Source organism: Myripristis murdjan, chromosome 4, assembly GCF_902150065.1.
Source record: "Myripristis murdjan chromosome 4, fMyrMur1.1, whole genome shotgun sequence".
Lineage (NCBI taxonomy): Eukaryota > Metazoa > Chordata > Actinopteri > Holocentriformes > Holocentridae > Myripristis > Myripristis murdjan.
Window position 1 is genome coordinate 26999490 of NC_043983.1, and position 19449 is coordinate 27018938.

The following is a 19449-nucleotide window of genomic DNA, read 5'->3' on the forward strand; positions in this document are numbered from 1 at the left end:
GCGCCCCCTGTGCAAAGAAGAACTGCATGCTGCTCTCCAGAGCATGCAGGGCGGCAAGGCCCCCGGTATTGATGGCCTAACTGTTGAATTTTACAAAGCCTTCTGGGATATTATTGGGAATGACTTACTGCAGGTTTTCAATGAAAGCCTAGCCCACGGCTCCCTGCCAGTCTCCTGCAGAAGAGCAGTCATCACCCTCCTGCCAAAGAAGGGAAACCTGCAGGAGATAAAGAACTGGCGCCCCGTGTCTCTCCTCTGCACAGACTACAAGATCCTCTCCAAAGCCCTCGCCAACCGTTTGAGAGAAGCCATGGAGCAGGTCATCCACCCGGACCAGACGTACTGCGTACCCGGCAGGTCCATGGTAGACAATGTCTACCTAATTCGGGATGTTTTGGACGTCTCCAGTTCATTGGGTGTAAGTACAGGCTTGGTTGGATTAGATCAAGAAAAGGCATTTGACCGCGTTGAACACTGCTTCCTCTGGAAAACCATGGGGAGGTTTGGATTCAGCGCTGGTTTTATTGCCAAGATCAAGGTGCTGTACAGTAACATTGAGAGTGTGCTGAAGGTTAATGGTAGTTTGTGTGCTCCTTTTAGGGCGCATAGAGGGGTCCGACAGGGCTGTGCTCTGTCGGGGATGCTCTATGCGCTCTCCCTGGAACCCCTCCTCCACAAAATAAGACAAAATGTTGAAGGTCTGCTTTTACCTGGTTTTAAAAAGAATTTGGTTTTATCTGCCTACGCGGATGATGTTGTCGTTCTTGTAAAAAATCAAAGAGACATCAACACAGTAGAGACCATAACACAAAAGTTTTCTGCAGTGTCAGCAGCGAGGGTGAACTGGGAAAAAAGTGAAGGCCTTGCAGTTGGGGAGTGGTGTGAGGGCCTCCCAGTTCTCCCTCAAAACCTAGTGTGGAAAAGAGACGGTCTCAAATATCTCGGCATTTATGTAGGCAATGAAAAACTAACCAAGAAAAACTGGGAAAATGTAATAGAAAAAGTTGACTCAAAATTGCTAAAATGGAAATGGCTTCATCCCCAGATGTCATATAGAGGGAGAGTCCTGATTTTAAATAACATTTTAGCTTCACTGCTGTGGCACCGACTGTCATGCCTGGATCCACCATCAGGCCTACTTGCCCAGATTCAAGCAAAGATGGTTAATTTCTTCTGGGATCAACTGCATTGGGTGCCACAGTCAGTGTTGTTTTTATCCAGAGAGGAGGGGGGCCAGGGCCTTGTCCACCTGGCCAGCAGAACAGCCACCTTCAGATTACGTTTTGTCCAGAGGTATTTAACAGGACCTCCTGATTTAGTGTGGAGGGACGTGGCCAGCTGTATTTTCAGACGTGTTAACAGCCTGGGACTAGATGCTGCTCTGTTTTTGACCAATTTTAGTTTTCTAAAGTTAAATGGGTTACCAAAATTTTATCAGGGTGTTTTTAAATCCTGTTTGTTTTTTAATTGGGAAAGGACCCAAAAGTGTGACTCTCTGTACTGGCTTTTAAATGAACCTTTAATTAATGGAGCCAGACTGGATGTGTGTTGCAATACCATGCCTGGGCTGAGGGGGGTGCTGTGCCAACAAAACCTCATAACACTGAAACAGCTGATAGCTTCAGCAGGGCCAGCACTTGCAGATGCCCGAGCGGTGGCCTCATCATTAGGTGTACATTCCGTCCGGCTGGTCCAGAGGAGCCTGGACATGTGGATGAAAAAGCTCTCAGCCAAAGAGAAGAACCTCCTTCAACAGTACAGTGATGGCAGGGCTGAGCCTGACCCCAACGAGGACTTTCCAGAGATACACCTGACCCCTGACCTTGCCGGACTAAGTGGCCCCCTCCTGAAGGACTGCAGCAAGGAAAAGGTCAGCCTAAAAAATATTGACAAAAAGAAAATTTATATGCACTGTGTCAAAATCATTCACAGAAGAAACCTGGCTGACAGACAACCAACAGTATGGACAGAAAGACTAAATGGACAGTGCCCCCAGTGGACAACACTTTACAAGCCCCCCATAAGGAAGCGGACTGGCGATCTCCAGTGGAGGATCCTGCACGGAGCCATCGCCACCAACAGTTTTATATCCGCTTTTAATCGTGGTGTTTTAAATGAGTGTCCATTCTGTGGTCAACCTGAAAACGTCTTTCATGTTTTTACTGAGTGCAGCAGGCTCACTGGGTTTTTTAGTTTTTTAACTGGTGTTCTTAAACTTTTTAACATTGTGTTCTCTGGCCCTGTTTTTATCTGTGGAGTCAGGCAAAACAAATCAGAAAAAATGAAATTCCAGTTACTAAATTATTTATTGGGTGAAGCAAAACTGGCTATCTATGTAACGCGACGGGACAAAATGCAGACTGGCTTCACGCAGGACGCTGTGGCTGTCTGGAAGATGGGTGTTAAAGCCAGAATAAATCTGGAATTCTGCTTCCACAGAGCCACAGGGAGCCTGGAAGAGTTCAAAAAACAGTGGTGTTATGAAAACATTTTGTGCAATATAACAAAGGTGGGAGAATTAAAATACAAAAACTGCCTAATTTAAGTATAACGTAGCTATGTGCTTAACTTGTGTCTATTTATGTACCACAAATGTCTTGTAAATAAGAAATTGTAAATAAATGATTTTTAAAAATCAAAAATCAAAAATCTTCTTCTTCTTCTTCTTCTTCCTATTCCTCTTGTGCCCCTGCTTTTGCTTCCTTTTCTTTTCTTCTTGTTCCTCTGCCTTTTCTTGTTGTTGTTATTGTTGTTCTTCTCCTCTTCTGCTTCTTCCACTCACTCTCTCTGTTCTTCCACTTCCTCTGCTTCTTCTTCATCTTGTTTTTCTCTTCCTATTATTTGTTTTCTTCCTATTCCTCTTGCGCCCCTGCCTCTTTATCATCTTCTCCTCCCTCTTCCCCTGCTTTTGGTTTTTCTTCTCCCTTTTCATTTGCTTTTGCCTCTTCTTCCTCTTCCTCTTCTTTTCTTCTTCCTCTGCTCCCCCTTGATCTTATTTTCTTCCTCCTGTCCTTCTGGTTCTTCTGCTGCTGCTTGTTCTTTCTCGTTCATCATCATCATCCTCATCATCATCATCATCTTCTTCTTCTTCCTCTGATTCTCATCCTTCCTCTCTCGCAGGGCCAATGACTCAGGCCTGCTCACCCATAAGGAGACACTCCCGGTCAGGTCTCTGGTGCTGGGTGATGTCCAGCGGCTGGGGTCCGAGGCGGCCTACAGGGTGGGACCCCTAAGTTGCCATGGAGACAGTAAGTCCAGTTTAGAGGCCCGACTGCCTGGTTACATGTGATGCTGAGATGGTATCACTGTTGGCTCCTAATGGAAAAATTCCTCTGCCTCTTTCCACCAATAACTGCAAAAAATTGCTTGGCTCTGGTAAAAGCACTGCTGTAACGCATACTGACTGAGTTATAATATTAATAAGGAAAATGCTCTGGCATAATAACATTCAAGCACTGTTTTATTTGAATATACACATCACAAAATAAATAAAATCCCTGTAGCTGGTCCTTAATGCTGTCATTCCTCAAGCCAATTAATGGGTTAATGGAGAGCGGTGGTTGCTGCCACACACACCCTAATTACCATTTGCAAAGCTATTATTAAAATATTAATTTCTTTGTGCTCTTTATTCTGATAAGAGCTACTAATAAAAGGAAATATTATAAACAAATCTAAGTGACAAATTTTTCTTTTTTTTAATTGCTTATAGTTGCAGCTCTTAGCTTAGTGCACAAATAAATAAATAAATTAATGAGTAAATACTCTGCAAGATAAATGAACATAAATGAGAGAGCGTAGCTGGAGTTGCGCCTTTGTTGTTAGGTAATTAGCTGAGCAGTTGGTTCATTTGTTTACTATGTGATTTTCATTTTTAAACCATCATAATGAGTTTTCCTTTGAAGAGCTTTGTTCCAAAATAAGATATGCACCTTGTTAAATAAAGGTTACGCCTGCTCTTCGAGAGTAAAACAAATTATTGTATTTCGAAAGGTTGAAGTTCATCTATTTAGTCCTTCAACAGGAGCATGCCCCAAAGGACCTCATGCACAATGGGCCTATCCAGATCTAATCAATAAATAATCAATCACACAGAGGAAACACAAACACAGCGAAGCACAAGACATACAATGGCAAGCTGTTGCAAAACATGGCATGCCTACCTATCCTTCAAAGTACAGTCTGCACGGCACCACCAGCCTTAAGCCAAGAAAATCTCATTTGGGATGTGAATGAAACAAGTCTGTGTCGGGCCGACGCGGAGGGGGGTCCCACACCAGGATGACTGAGTGTGAAATAGGAACCAGGACGAACAGTCAGCAGTCACATCGACAGTGGCATTTCAGTCAGCCAGCTCACGTGTAAGAGTTTGGGGAAAGCATGCGCAGATAAATACAATATTCGTCTGGTGTCTAGTCTCATACGACGTCGGGCGTGGAGTGACAGCGTTTTCCCTTCCTTTGGGAAATATTCAGAGCCCGCAGGTGGACGCTGAGTTGGAGGTGGGATGTTAATCTAAGCAGCAGGCAATGAGCATGGATGGCGCAGCAGCAGAAGGCAGTGGCGGTGTTTGCAGCAGTGCAGAGCAGGGGAGCGGGGATATAGTTTCAATGCGCAGGCAGTTGAAAAGGACCGTCTTACTGAAAAAGGGGCGTAGATATCACATGAACACGGGGTGTGGATTTGAGAATGCCGCATGTCTAGTCTCGTTGTCTGGCTGATGCAGCTCTGCAGGGCATAAGAAACAGTTGTGTTTTAAAACTCCATTAACCGAGTCGCTGCCAATACATAACACACAGATTTAAAGCTGCAAAATGAACTCCAGGAAGTAAAAAAACAGACTAGGATACTGAAAAACTTCAATACAGCACAGAGCCTTCCCCAGTAAATAGAGCCCCACTCCCCACCCCACTCCCTAAATATTCATCACACAACTATATATGCACATACATTGTTAAAAGGAGAAAATTAATGTACCATCATTATTTAAATTGCACAGTGCCCCCTAAGACGCCAAAGTTTGAATACACCCCTCTGTGTTTCCACACTGTAGAAGGCTTTTTCTACTTTAAGGATCTTGTTCCGTCTAGTTCTCCAAGTGGCAAGTTTATCCATCCTGAACATAAAGTTAATCAGAGTGACTGTCCCTCTTTTCGTCCCATTATAGCATGGACCGTACACATCCAAATATAAATCTATAATCTAAAATATAAAAAGGTTGAGGCGAAAAAAAGAAAAAAAAAAACATGATGTGGTGAGAAAAAATGAAGCCACAGTTGGCAGTGTTCACACAAATCTGTCTGTCTTTCAAAAGACACACTGATACACGCACACACGCACAAACCAAAGCGAAACATCACCCACACACTCATCATTATGTAGACATATTCATGCATACAGACAGAAGACTGAGAGTCTAGACACCTCTGAAGGTTTTTAATACTGGAGTTTGGTTGGCAAGTAACTTCAAAAAAGGGCATTTAAAGGACATAATAATAAATAAATAAAAAAAAAATCACATCCAGTGTTTTGGAAATTAACCCTTGGTGTTTGTTTCTCAGAGAACTTCTGGAATGCTGCGTTTTTCGACAAAGAGACGTCCTATCTCCACTTCCCCACCTTCCATGGAGAGCTGAGCGCGGATATCTCCTTCCTGTTTAAAACCACGGCCTCCTCTGGTGTGTTCCTGGAGAACCTGGGCATCAAGGACTTCATCCGGATTGAACTCAGCTGTAAGTCAAAACTCAACATCGTCGACTACAGCCAGAAACTGGAAGACATATGACGCCTTCAGTGTGTCTGACGTGTGCCAGAGTTTTCAAATGCAGCCATATCAAAAAGTATGAAAAGTCAAGGAGGACAAAATCCTCACATTTCACTTATTTATCTCGTACATGGTACCTGCTCTGTATGCCCCTTTTCTACACACGCAGCAGTTTTTTATGGCTTCTGGAGTCAAAGTGCAATAAGAAAAGGTAAAACAAGGACTTTTGAAGAGGCAATATTGTACAGTCATTCAATCATTCATTCATTTTCTAAGCCGTTTATCCTAATTAGGGTCACGGGGTGCTGGAATGCAGCCCAGCGCTCATTAGGTGGAAGGCGGGGAAACACCCTGGACAAGTCACCAGTCCATTGCAGGGCAATACTGTGCCTGATACTGTATATTAATTATTGATAACAGATCATTCATACTTTTTTATTTATACAGCAATGTCCATGTGATGAGGCATATTTCTGACATTATTTTCAAATTTGCAGGGATTTTGTTAATTAGTACACTTTGGAAGCTCGTCAAGTTGGCTATCGTTTAAAAAAGTAAGACATTTGGAATAAACGGAAGAACTTGATGATGGCATGATGTTGGAGGGAAGAGACATCACAGCACAGTACTGGCCATGCTGTTGGACAAGTGATCTCTGCAGGAGCTGCAGTGGATGAAGTGATAAAGTAATGAGCATGTAGAATCCCACAAATTGTCATTTTAGAGTTGCTGTAAACGATGAACATCATTTTTAAATCTTTTAATTATCAAGAGAAAGGCATCACACATGCTGTATTCTCAACTATAACCCAGCTTTAAATTAACACATTTATATGCAGTCATACCTCACTTGTGCATGCCTTGCTCAAGGGCACGTTGGCAGTAGTTGTTGACGAGGCGGAGAATGTTTCTTAACCGCTTGTCCTGCTAACATTTTCAAACCGGCAAACCTCTTGAACATGAGCCCACTTCCTCAGCTTCCAGGCTACTATCGCCAATTTGTCTCTCTGTCTCTGTCGCTCTGTCGCTGTCTCGTGCACACACACACACACACACACACACACACACACACACACATGATGAGACAATAGGACAGATAGTAGCAGTTACGTGTCATCCTCAGGGAAATCCCGGCCTTGTTACGGCAGAGCCCCACTCACGGCCTGCTGCACTATTACTGCTGTTATTATGACAGCTGGTGTATCATTATTATTGCTGTAATACGACTGAGCCGGGCCAGGGAACAGTTTCTAAATTACATTAGGCCTCTGGGTTTTTGTTTCATATGCTTCTGCATTCCCGTGGCACTCCAGCTTCTCCCTCCCTTGTCACCATCACCCATGAGGGATGATGTTTTGTTTATGCACAGATGTCAACACTCTCCTGGCGTCTCTCCTGGTTGTGGAGCGTGAATATGCTGACAATGTTGCTCAACAAGTATGCAATACAAGGTGATGGATGGACACACTTCTCTTTCTCAGCTCTGTTCCCCTTTGTTTTGCTTGAGATTTTTTTAAAAACCTCATACGGTTCATACCTGATCTGTGTAAATATTGTGCAGATTAATAAATACGGCATGGTGTTGACCCTACTAAGGAGTTTGAGACCAGCTAGAGCAGCATGCACTTACTGTAAGGTATATTGGATGAAAGTGTCCACCAAATGATATATGCTACCTTTTCACTGCCGGTGGCTGATGTTGAAAAATGATCCAATGCCACAACTTCATAAAGTTCAAAGAAATCCTATAAAGTCTTCTTATGTGGTTTCTTGGATTGGCGGGAACAGAAAAAAAGCACCCAAATATCCTGCTTAAGTAATGCTGTCACTTTGCTTCAGTTGCACCTCATTATAGTTAAAGTTACTGGTGTAAAACTATACTAAAGTAAAAGTAAACTCATTAAAATGCACTTCTGAAAGTTGCTGTTTTGTTGTTTAATTACTCTTTTTTCATTATAAAAGCCTGAGAGGACTAAGTTCAGGCTGATATATTTTAACTGAAAAATTTAGAAAAAAGTATTAGTCAGATTAGTCCTCTTTGCTTGGCTACCAGACCACGCAGTGCAAATTTGTGCAGTTTCTTTAAGATGGGCCAGTTTCTAATGGAACGCCTTGCAAGAGCCTACAAAATTTGCTCTTGCATTAGATGTACAGTGCACAATCAAGGTACAATACTTAAGTCATATCATGCCTACTATAAAGTAAAAGAAAAATTACTGATTCCAAAAAATACAAAAAAAAAAACAAAAAACAAAACAAAACAAAAAAAATGTACAACTACACCAAAATGCTACTTAATTACACTAACAGACTTGTAAATGGCCCCCTCACTGAGTCCCATGGAGCCACGCAGGGTTTTCTAAGAGGGTAACAGCCATGGAGCAGTCGGCTCTGATGCCACACAACTGTTGCAGAATGGTGCTAAGAGTTTTTGATATCCTGTTGCAGACACACACACACACACACAGATGTGATGCTGAAGCTGCAGCCTGTCCTGTCGAGGGTTGGTCACTGAATCACCTCAGATCTGTGTCCAGCTGTCTGTCTGGCCCACCAGCAGACGGGCCGGCAGGAGGAAGTCATATCCCAGACATCTGCCAACATATGATGATGGAGGAACAGGCCTGACTAATGGGTCGGCTGAACGATGGCACAATCTGGAGCCAAATCAGGGAAAAATGGTCTCCCAATTAACAGTTTGACTGAAATAAAGAACTATTTTCATTCAAATCTGTCACATTTCCACAGGAACCAAAATTTTGCTCAAGGTTGGGTTACAAGTCATTTAATCTCAGATTCAGTGTTAAAATCTTGCTGTTCTTCTAACAAGTGAAATTGAGATGAGATTATTCAGCTTGTTTCCAATGCTAATCAACTTGTTATCTTGAATCAAGTGTATTTTTCTAGATTCTAGATTCTAGTATTTTTTCTGTTTCTATTTTTCTGGTGGGCTAATCTGCCTTATTCTGCCTTGTTTCGACATATACATATTCCCAGAAAAATCCCTGCAACAAGTGAAACTGTGTTGGAAAGACGTGGGATTATCTCATGCCACTGGCTGATTTTTCACTTGTAAGAAACACAAAATGTTTTGTTTGGAGTCTTTGGTGACTGTGTGTCACTGTGGGTGAAATGAAGGCTGTAGAGGTGACAGTGAAGAATGAGAGTGTCTTTCCCAACAGCGGACATAATTATCTCAACATGTCAGGGTGGGTTTGTTAATCAGCCAGTTTGGCTTTGGCAGTAATGAGTCAAGCTCATTCTGCAATCCATCATCCAAACACCACGTACAGTGTTGGTGTAACCATTACTGATTTGTTTCTCTACTTTCCCCATTTCTCGCTTCTTCAACTTTACTTCTGTCATGTTTTCAAATGGCACGACCCTCCTCCAGCCTCCACAGAGGTCGTCTTCTCCTTCGATGTGGGGAACGGGCCGCTGGAGGTGCGCGTGGAGGCGGGCGTCCCGCTGAACGACAACCGCTGGCACAGCGTGCGAGCCGAGCGCAACGTGAAGGAGGCGTCGCTACGTGTCGACGAGCTCCCTGCCGCCACGCAGGAGGCTCCCGCTGACGGACACATCCATCTGCAGCTCAACAGCCAGTTATTCATAGGTGGGAAGTTTGTGTGTGTGTGTGTGTGTGAGTGTGTGTTTTTGTACTTATGAGGACCGAATGTCCTCACAATGATGGAAAAAAGTAGAAATTCTTCCAAAGATGGGAAACTTTATGAGCCATTTTAATGCCAGAATTTAGGTTTGGCCCAGGAATTATGTTTATGTTAAGTTAACTGAGTTTAATGTCAAAGGAACAGTTCACCCAAAATATAGAAAAAAAGACATTTTCCTTCTTACTCCAAATGCAGTCTATCCATTCAAGTTTCTATATAATTTGTTGAGGTTTCAAGTATGCCACGGTCTTTTCTGTCTCCCTTGAAAAAACAAAACACTGGGGCTCGATGGGTATTCATCTGCAGAGTTCAAACCAGCAAAAAATTTAAAACTCAACAGCAACAGCTTTTTTTCCAGAAACATGGATACCCGGTATAATCCACAGCCCTCGGGAGCAAAGAGTTTAGCTTGGAGCTCTTTAATGCTGAAAAATACCAGCAAAACCGTATCTATCTGCCCTGAAATCATACCCTCTGGCTGCGGATTTATGTTGGGTTAGAGGTTAGGGCATGAATCCACTCAATGAAGGTAATGAAGAACCTCATAAGTATAATAATGCAATGTGTGTGTGTGTGTGTGTGTGTGTGTGTGTATGTCTGAACCTCATTACCAACAGAGTGCTGGTGATAATTGCTGTTAGGCTTTATCCCTTGTTATCGCTCAGACCCCTTGGGACGCCAACAAAAACACTCACACACACACAAGCACAAAAACATGCACACACACACACACACAAGCAAGTACACATACATACATTAACAGAAAGAAAAATATCTTCTGTGAGTCTGGGGAACCAAGGAGATTAGTCTTTTTTTGTCTCTCCAGCTCCTCCTGAAGTAAGCAGCCATTCACAGAAATTAAACCTTTTAGGTGGCTGACTTTTTCTACCGCAGCAGCAAATGGCACAATTACTCCCCACTTCCCAATCCAGTTCATGCATCGTAGCACTGTAGGTTTTGTTTGGCAAACCAGACTACTAACCAGAACCTGGTTAGTAGTCTTCTGGCTAGTCCACATGCACCTGGCTGCTATTGGCTATATTGGAAAAAAAAAGGGTCTTCTCAGCTGTATTGGAAAAAGTGAAGTGCTGAGTTTACATTTTCTAAACACTGAACAATAATTACCCTTGATAAATAACCATGTATTAGGGAGCACTGATAGAATGGGATCATGCAGTGTTTGGTGTGTGTGTGTGTGTGTGTGTGTGTGTGTGTGTGTGTGTGTGTGTGTGTGTGTGTGTGTGTGTGTGCTGGTGGTTGTGTAAAAGTGAGTGCCTCTGTTTGTGCTTAAGGGTGCCTTTGTGCGCGCAGGGTGAATTGTGTGCATGCTGCAGAAAGTTCATTTCATGAGCTGTTATTCTGTACGTTTGGCGGGGCAAAAAGAGTGTGTGAATTCACCAGAGCTCAGTGTGCTCTTTAAGATGCTTCAAAGTAGAGTGTGGATACCTGACAGGTCGGGTTCAATCACTTTGGCGTTATTTTAGTGAAAAATGATGGACCTGTCTGTTCTGGGCAACTTCCTGTATAGCGCTGGAGTTTACGTGATAACACTGAAGGCAACACATAGGCTATTATGGAGGATGAGCAAAATCTCCGGCTTGGGTCGGGCTCAGATACCAAAAAAAACAAACAAACAAAAAAAAAAAAAACAGAATGCCTGCCGGTTTGGTTTAGGGGTTTATGCTCCCGTCTCGGAACGGAGTTGAGAAAAAACATGCAGCCCAATCTGCACTCTACTTCAAGATTACTTCATTTTTTTTTTACACTTCTTGCTAAAACTTAGGGGCCTTGTGTGAACCTAATCAATAGCAGCAGTCCTGCTCCTCTTTGTTTTCAACTTCATCAACTCAGATTCTTATCCTCACTTCCATCAATTCCACAAACTTCCATAATTCCCTGTTTAACCTCTCACTCCTATCTGCAGAGCTGCGAGGGAAGGGAATACAAATCCATCCTGTATTATGAGGCTTTATCTTTCTGCAAATATTATGGACGTTCGTTCGTATCTGTAAACACACATTCTGAAGGGGAAAAATCAACCAACAAATAATGATGAGATTGGACAGACGTACAGAGATGGAGGTGAACACTGACTGAGTTTGATAAGCTAATAATCCTCTCTGAATACCTAGCAAGAAATTACCATCGGTCTCTCTGCTTACGTGGACAGGACCGTCCTGTTTTGTGTTTACCAGTGATGCTGCTGGGGCGATAAATTCGACTGGAGATGAGATGATATTTTAAAGTAGTCTGCTTCGGGAAAGAGTGTTTGCATATGACGAAGACCTCATTTACAGCACAGAATTAAGCATTTTAGAGCTTAAGCCGCTTCCTGCTGTGGAAGGAAGACACATGAGTATTGTGAAGCCATAATATTAGCGTGACTTCTGCGGATAATCCACAATACTGCAAAGAAATCTGCATTTATATAAACAGTGCGGCCTATTTTAACATATAAAATTGCCTTGTACAAATTCATATGATAGTGCATTGCATTGTTTGGATTAATAAGCCATAATATTGCCAAGGGTGAATTTATAGGCCATGGTGTTCAAGTTCAGGTTTCTTTATTACCATCTGAAGGAATTAATTTTGCATACATAACACATATAGTGTTGCCTTGTATAATTCATCAGCCATGGTTAATGTGATAGTAACATTATTAAGTCGTAGTGATGATGAGCAACAGTGTATTAGTCCTGTAATATTATCTATGCTGTGAACAGATATGTTTCCTTGCTTCGTCCTTTGTGCAGCTGTATAAAACATATGGTCGCACATTTTGGATGCAGCGCTGCGCTGTAAGCTGCCAGCCTTCAATGATTGCTTTGCTTTCCCCTTCAGAAACTCTTAGCGTTGCTTTTTAGCCACTGTTTTGTGTTATTTAAGTGCTATTCTGATACCATGTTGAGACTATAATCCGAAATGCAATCCTTCGCGGTGAGGGTTTACTGCTGCTTCAACAGTTGAAATTTTCTCCAAGCTTATTTTTCGGACTCTACTGTCAGGATTTTTTTTTTTTCCCTTCTGGCTGTTTGTTATGTTTTGTTGCTTTGGTCAGAGGTGGCATCCTTCAGGGATCTGTCTGTGGTCTTTTGGCCCTGTACTGTATGCGGTCAGGATTTAATTCATAGCCATTAAACACTTCTTTTAAACTGAAAAATAAAGCCTCGGACAGTTAAAGGAGTAATCAAATTTAAATGGTGTGAATGCACATTTCATTCGGTATAGTCAAACCATTCCTTATCATGTAAATTAGAGTATTCTTAATTAAATTCCCACCTCTGTTCCTTCTCCCTCTGTGTCTTACTTCTTCTGTGGTCTAGCTATCTCTATATATTATAATTCTTGTAGCAGAAAGAGACCAGAATAGAGTCACGTTAGTGGTTTTGCCGTTTTACTGTGACTGAACAAGTGAAACTTCTCTATATTCAAACTCGCGATATGATGCCAAGCCCAATCTGCAAGGACAATAACAATTGTCATGCGTGAATGAGAAATAAGAGGCTGCCAGGTTTGAACTCTGAAAACCGTGTAATTTTGCCAAGTCTAAACTCTGTGAGCAGTTTGAGGTTGCTGTATCAGAATGTTAATTGTCAGGTGCAGGGAGGAAGAGATTGTTAGAGGATAGGATATCTAGCAGACACGGTGCCAGATGGCTCACCAACCACCTAGTTAGTGAGTCAACAGCCAGCACAGAGCTAGGCATTGAGATATATGGCAGATAAAAGTCTGTTCCCTGAATCCCTGCTCCCACAGCTATTTGTTTTATTGCCGTTTCATTGCCGTGTCATGTTATAAAGACCTGCACTGGAGAGCTGGCAGAACAGGAGTCGTGCTCCTGGGGGTGCAGGCGCAACATGTGGCCCGGCTTTGTGGCTGTCAATCGCACTATCTGAGAGATATAGATGACAGGAGGAGAAATGAAAAATGAGAGACGATAGACCACAGATTTGCAGCCAGAGACAGAGAGAAAGAGAAAAACATGGAGAAAGATGGAGAAGGAGATAGAGAGTGAGCGAGAGAGAAATAGAACTGTCGATCACTGTTGTGTTACACTGCAAAAAAAATCTCTATTTGGACAATTCATTTAGTCTCATATCATCATGTTAATATCATGTTTTTCTTAAAACAAATGAAAGAACACAACTGCCAATCAGATGAAATAGTCGCACTTGTTTGAAATGCAAAATAACTTCCAATGCTTCCAGAATTGTCTTGAATCCAGTGTCTTGATACTAGTGAGTTGATCTGCTTTATTCTGCTTTGTTTGAACATATTTAAACTTGTTCCCAGAAAGACTACTGAAACAAACTGCGCTGGAAACAAGTGGTATTATCTCATCCCTTTGGGAGATTGTTTCACTTGTTTTAATATATACAAGATTTTAGGACTGAATGTGAAACTAAATGACTTGTTTAAGATTTGAGATTTGTTTTTGCAGTGAAGGTGTGATGTTCTCTTGGCAGGAGGCACAGCGTCCAGGCAGAAGGGCTTTCAGGGCTGCATCCGCTCACTGCAGCTGAACGGCATCACCCTCGACCTGGAGGAGAGGGCTAAGATCACCCCTGGGGTCCGACCCGGGTGCCCCGGCCACTGCAGCAGCTACGGCTCGCTGTGCCAGAACCAGGGCCGCTGTGTGGAGAGAGCCAACGGGTTCACCTGTGACTGCGGGCTGTCAGCCTACACAGGAGCCTTCTGCCATAAAGGTACAGACATACAGATCCACACTTCTGCCTCTCATTTTTTAGGGTTAATCATTTCCACTTGTGGAGTATATCACAATAACAATAATAAACAAGAATAAATTAGCTTTGATTAAAGAGACAGGATTGAACACCAAAAATACTGCAGCAGTTCTGAATTCGTTTGTGAGGAGACGGAGCTGTCTATGCTAAAGCTATTGTGACCTGTCATCCGCTGGCTCTTTTATGAGCAGAACAGAGCAGAGGTCAGACAGCTCTCTGAAGAAGATCCTTCAGTCTGCAGACATTAGACTGACCCTGACCGTCTGTCTCTTTCAGTCTCAGTAGAGCTCGCCTCTCAACAGTCATTGTGAGTGTGAGCATACTGAACGGCTGCCGGCTAAGGGTCAAGCATCAGGATTCTCTTAGAGGACTCTCCTCGCACAATTCGCGCGCAGCAGAACGACTGCCATGCCAAGACAGTTGGACACAAAGAGTCTTTAAAGTCTTTTTGATGTCCTAGTGAGTCATCACTTGCTCAAGTTCGGGCACAGTTATGTGATGTGCGCCTCTAATGTCTGTTCTGTAATTGCTGCAGACAGCTCTGCTTTTGGTCGGCCCCTCGCAGCGAAGGAGAAGAGGCAGTCCAGGTGCAATTAGAAGCCGACATTCAAACAGTTTTTTTCACGTTGCAATCGTAATTTTGACTGTTAATGACTTTCTTGTTTTCTCTAGGCGGCTAATAAGGCGCTGATACACTGGGTAGATACTGTGACATAATGGGTTCTTTTGTCCATTATTGTGCAAACAGTTTAAAACTTAATTGAGAGACTTAATTTACTAAGCAGTGTTGACAAATTTGTATTTTTGATTGTCCATGTCAATTTGGCAGGCATGGAGTACATGTTTAAGAATATTGAAGAATGTAGTGCCTGCTGCAAAAAGAAAAAAAAATAACAAGTCATTTAGTGCTTATTATTTCTGCTCCCAGAAAAAAAAATCCCGAAACAAGTGAAGGTGCTTTGGGTACAAGGTAATGCTGTTGTATTTGCTGATAGTATTCTGATGTGAAATGCATCCACCGTACAAACCAAATGAGGAAACAAATTTTACCAGCTGGTTATATCAAACTCATCTCTGTTGTCCACCTCTTACCTGCAGTAACTCTCCTTCTGTTTTCAGCAGTTTTTCAGACACAAAAGATGGAGCAGACAGAGACATGTAACAGCAGAGAGCCAAACCCACACAGACACAACACAGGCAGGTTCACCACTTTGCTTGGCCACTCATGCACATCAATAACCTCCTAACTTCCAGAGGTGTCAGCCAGCTTCAAGTCGGAGACGTCCGTCAGCTACATCTTCAAGGAGCCGTACGAGCTGAGCAGGAACGACAGCGCCTTGCCTTCCTCCATCTACTCTGACATGACGCTGAGAGGGGAGAAGATCTCCCTGAGCTTCAGGACCAGCCAGAGTCCAGCCCTGCTGCTCTACGTCAGCTCCTTCTACAGAGAGTACCTGGCCCTCCTCATCAACAAACACGGTGAGGACGTGCAAACCACTTTGAGACTGTTATTTTTTGGCAAAGTTAAGTGTCTTGTTTTTTTGTGAATGGTTTTCTTATGCCCTCTCTTCATGCTCACACTCTCTTTCCTACTCCGTCTCTTTCTGTCCTGCCCCTTCTCCACTTTTTCTTATCCCTCCCATCAAGTCCTTCCTGCAGGTGCTTGCTATCTTCCACTACCGACTGCATTTCCACTGTCCTCTCTTCTCCTCTCCTCTCTTCTCCTCTCCTCTCCTCTGCATCTTAACCAGATCCACTAGGATTACTCTGTCTCTTCTCCCTCTGGATTCAGCCTGTCATCTTCTACTGCCTTCAAATCCATACAGCCAGCCTAATCGTTACGGCTGTGCATTTGCTGGAATCACTATTAAAACATGAGGAATTAAAATTTAAATCTAAAGCAACAAATTCTGCTGTTAACAGAGGCAGGACACAGGCTGCTCTTAATGATTTAGTGAGAGTGGAAGGATAGCGGCACGTTCAGAGGACTTGAGCGATCAAGGTCTCATCAGGTATCTGCACCCATGCTGAAGTAGCTAATTAAATCTCTTAGAGAGGTTTCTCGTGGACGCCTGAGGATGGGTTCTCTCTCTTCACTCAGACGCAGTGGATCAGGGAAACACCGCTATCATAGTCAGTCACTGAAAGCCTGAAATACTCTGCGCCCTCTCCAAGATTATGTACTTTTATCATCAACTTAAACCCTTGTGACGAGTAACTTCTCTTCAATAGTGTGTGTATGCCTGTGCAAGAATAAACAGGAACATTGTGAGCCATAATAATAACAGGTTTGGATACATAATTAAGAATCATGTGTTTGCACAGAGTGATTAGTTATAAACTTTGTTGAGTAAATGGGTTTTTTTTGTAATAAGATTATTTCATATCTCTCCGTTTCATCTGTGAAACGTCTGAAGACATCACAGGGCGTTCAAATTATCTATCTCAGTGCCCCAAAAATCACTCAGTGTAACACTGTGGAAAAACTTTGGAAAATTAATTTTATATCATGAAGTGTTATAGATAGAGATAGAGTGTTAATCCTTGTTATATGAAATGGCTTGTACAGTAGCTTCTTAATTTGGCTGCTGCTGTCTTGGACCATTCAGACATCTCTTAATTAAATGTTCTTTCTTTGAAGGCGTAAATATGTTTTCTAAGATGCTTCATAACTAGAGCAAGGGAATGAGGACACTTTGAGTAAAATTTCTGAAGGAACTAATGGATTAGCAAAGACCACATCAGATGTGTTCATGATCTTTAAGTAGAGAAATGTATTCAATTCAGACATGTTTTTTATAATGTACCGACTTATCAGCACTGTGAAGATCAGACCATATTCATGTCTGACATTTTTATTTTTTGATGGTACTTGCTTATTTTATTGTTTAATGTAAAGAGCACTTTGTGGCTCCGCTCAAGCAATTTTTAAGCAATCACTTTTTAAACTATGGCAATATTGAAAGTTGAAAATTTTGATGATGCTGATGCCTTGTTCATTCGTTCAAATGAGATGCCATTAGGGCCAGATTTTTTTTTTTTTTTTTAACAATAATATGATCTGAGTCGACGCATGAATATTTTAGGCAACTCTCTGATTTCTCATTTTAAAATCAATCAATTGATGGCTACCAGTCAACGAGAAATTGCCTGTTGGCTCATGAAAATAACACATAATGTAGAATTACATAAAACAGAAGAGAGAAATGTAACAAATACATACCGTGGGGGTTTGCTATTTACCTCCCGGAGGAAAATAACATCTCTTTCCAACTTTCCTGAAAAATCCTGAATCCCTTGTCATCCTCTCACTTTTTTGAAAGCATGTTGTTTAAACTCGGATAATGCAGCAACTGGCCTGGTGGATTTTCCTTCACTTACAGCCGATTCCACTTATCATAATTTATTATTAATAATTAATTTATCAATTTATCATAGAAACCCCTTCTTTTGCTTATTTAATGTAGGTTATAATAACTGGATACAAATCAGTCATCTTAAATCAATTAAAAATGATATGTTTCTTTTTTCCCCCTTTCTTTCCCAAACATCTTGGGAGCCAGATGAGATGTGTTCACCAGAATAACATTTTCATTGATAAGGTGTACCAGGTTTTTCTGTCTTTATGCAGCCCTCTCCTAAAGTGACCGTGCATTGTTTTGTGTTTGTGAAGACGAGCTGGAGGTGAGATACAAGTTACACAACAGCAGAGATGCAGAGGCGCTGGTGAGCAGAGTCAGGAACCTGGCCGATGGACGGCTGCACACGGTGACCATCAGGAGACTGACAGACACTGTATCTGTTCAGGTAACACTCACACACACACACATGTCACTCCCTCATAGATTATCACAAGGATGCTTGAGGAACCCTGGCACTGACCGTTGGAATTGCAGGGCATTGATTCGATGTTTCCACTAAAGTCAATGTGCTGTTGCTTTTTAAGCCACTTTCTCTTGCTGTGTTCCCTGTGGCTCCATTTTAGTCTCAGGGTGATCAACATAGGCAGATGTCCCACTGTTAAATAATTCACTGCGGCGCAAATCTCTGTGAGCCACTGGTACAGCATGTCCCCTCTGTTTCATGTGAGAGAGCGTGTGAACAGTGTTTTCCTCCAAGGTATTAGCCACCTCACTTAGACTACTCTGTTAACCACAGCAGTACATAGATCTTTTGTTTTTTTTTTTTGGTATTTAAATATGGAGGTCGGATCAGAGCATTAGTCGAGGCCTCCAGCTAGCTCTTTGTGTTTAACTCTTCTCTTCTCCACAGCCCTTTGTTGAAGTTTCTTCACAGAGCAGCCCTCATTAAAACACTGGAAAACTCCGCTCTCGACCACTGTAATTTTGGCTTCATTGAAAGTGCGGAGTCTGTGCTTTCCCCCGCAGTGTCTCCTCACAAAGCTGCTGTGTGTTTTCTCTCAGATTGACCAGAACGCCAGAGAGGAGTTCAACCTGACGTCTGATGTAGAATTCAACGCCATCAAGTCGCTGGTTCTGGGCAGAGTGCACGGTGAGTCTCGCCACTGATTCGCGCACTTACACAGGCTCATTTGAATAACAGCTCTGAGACGTTTGGCCTTATCTGACAATCAGCTTTTCTGGAGCTTTCCACTATTTGATATTCATCACGCCGGCTGGTAAGGCTGCTGTCTGCACAACAGCTGTGATGCTCTCACCACCAAGATGACAACAATATTCAAATGGTCGTAAAGAGAGCACTTTAGCTGTGAGCGGAGATGTAAACTGAGAACAACCTTAGAACTGAGTAAAGGTGGAACCGCCCCCATAAGTAATCATTATGTGGTATTAGAGGCATTTTAAAGCCATATGGGGGTAGATAAGATTCTTGCGGGGACTGTAATGTTGGCAATGCCCTTTAGCAAAGCAGCGGCAGCTCAGAGCCAATATGTTGGTGCGTTCTTATCTGTGTTATCAAAAAGGCGAGTAATACAGTCTTTATTCCTCACGTCTGTCTAGTTGAGCAGCAGAACTGCTTCAGACAGCCCTGATGGTAATAACTTCAAAAAAGGTCCTCCACTTTGTATGGTAATGAGAAGAGATTGAAAAGAACAAATTACTTAGAAGATTGGAGTCAGCACCCCGCAATCCAGCATAACGACCCATAAGCCTTAGCTGTGTGGGCGGGGTCACGGAAAACCAGGAAGTCAGCCTGTACAGTTCAACCTTTTTCTGCATGACAGACTATTGCATTTCTGCATCAGTCCTCTCCTGCTCTGTTGGACTGGGCTGTCAGCCCGCTGCTTCTG

General features: G+C 42.6%; 1 protein-coding gene across 1 annotated transcript in view; it reads left to right on the plus strand.

Annotated features, from left to right (window-relative positions):
• LOC115357998 (contactin-associated protein-like 4) overlaps nt 1-19449 on the plus strand; it is a 107563-nt gene that overhangs the window by 81667 nt on the left and 6447 nt on the right. Inside the window, exons 15-21 of the mRNA XM_030049766.1 lie at nt 3121-3248; nt 5562-5732; nt 9159-9377; nt 13902-14141; nt 15435-15659; nt 17854-17987; nt 18605-18692. Of these exons, the coding sequence (XP_029905626.1) occupies nt 3121-3248; nt 5562-5732; nt 9159-9377; nt 13902-14141; nt 15435-15659; nt 17854-17987; nt 18605-18692 (1205 nt within the window). The remainder of the gene's footprint in view (nt 1-3120; nt 3249-5561; nt 5733-9158; nt 9378-13901; nt 14142-15434; nt 15660-17853; nt 17988-18604; nt 18693-19449) is intronic.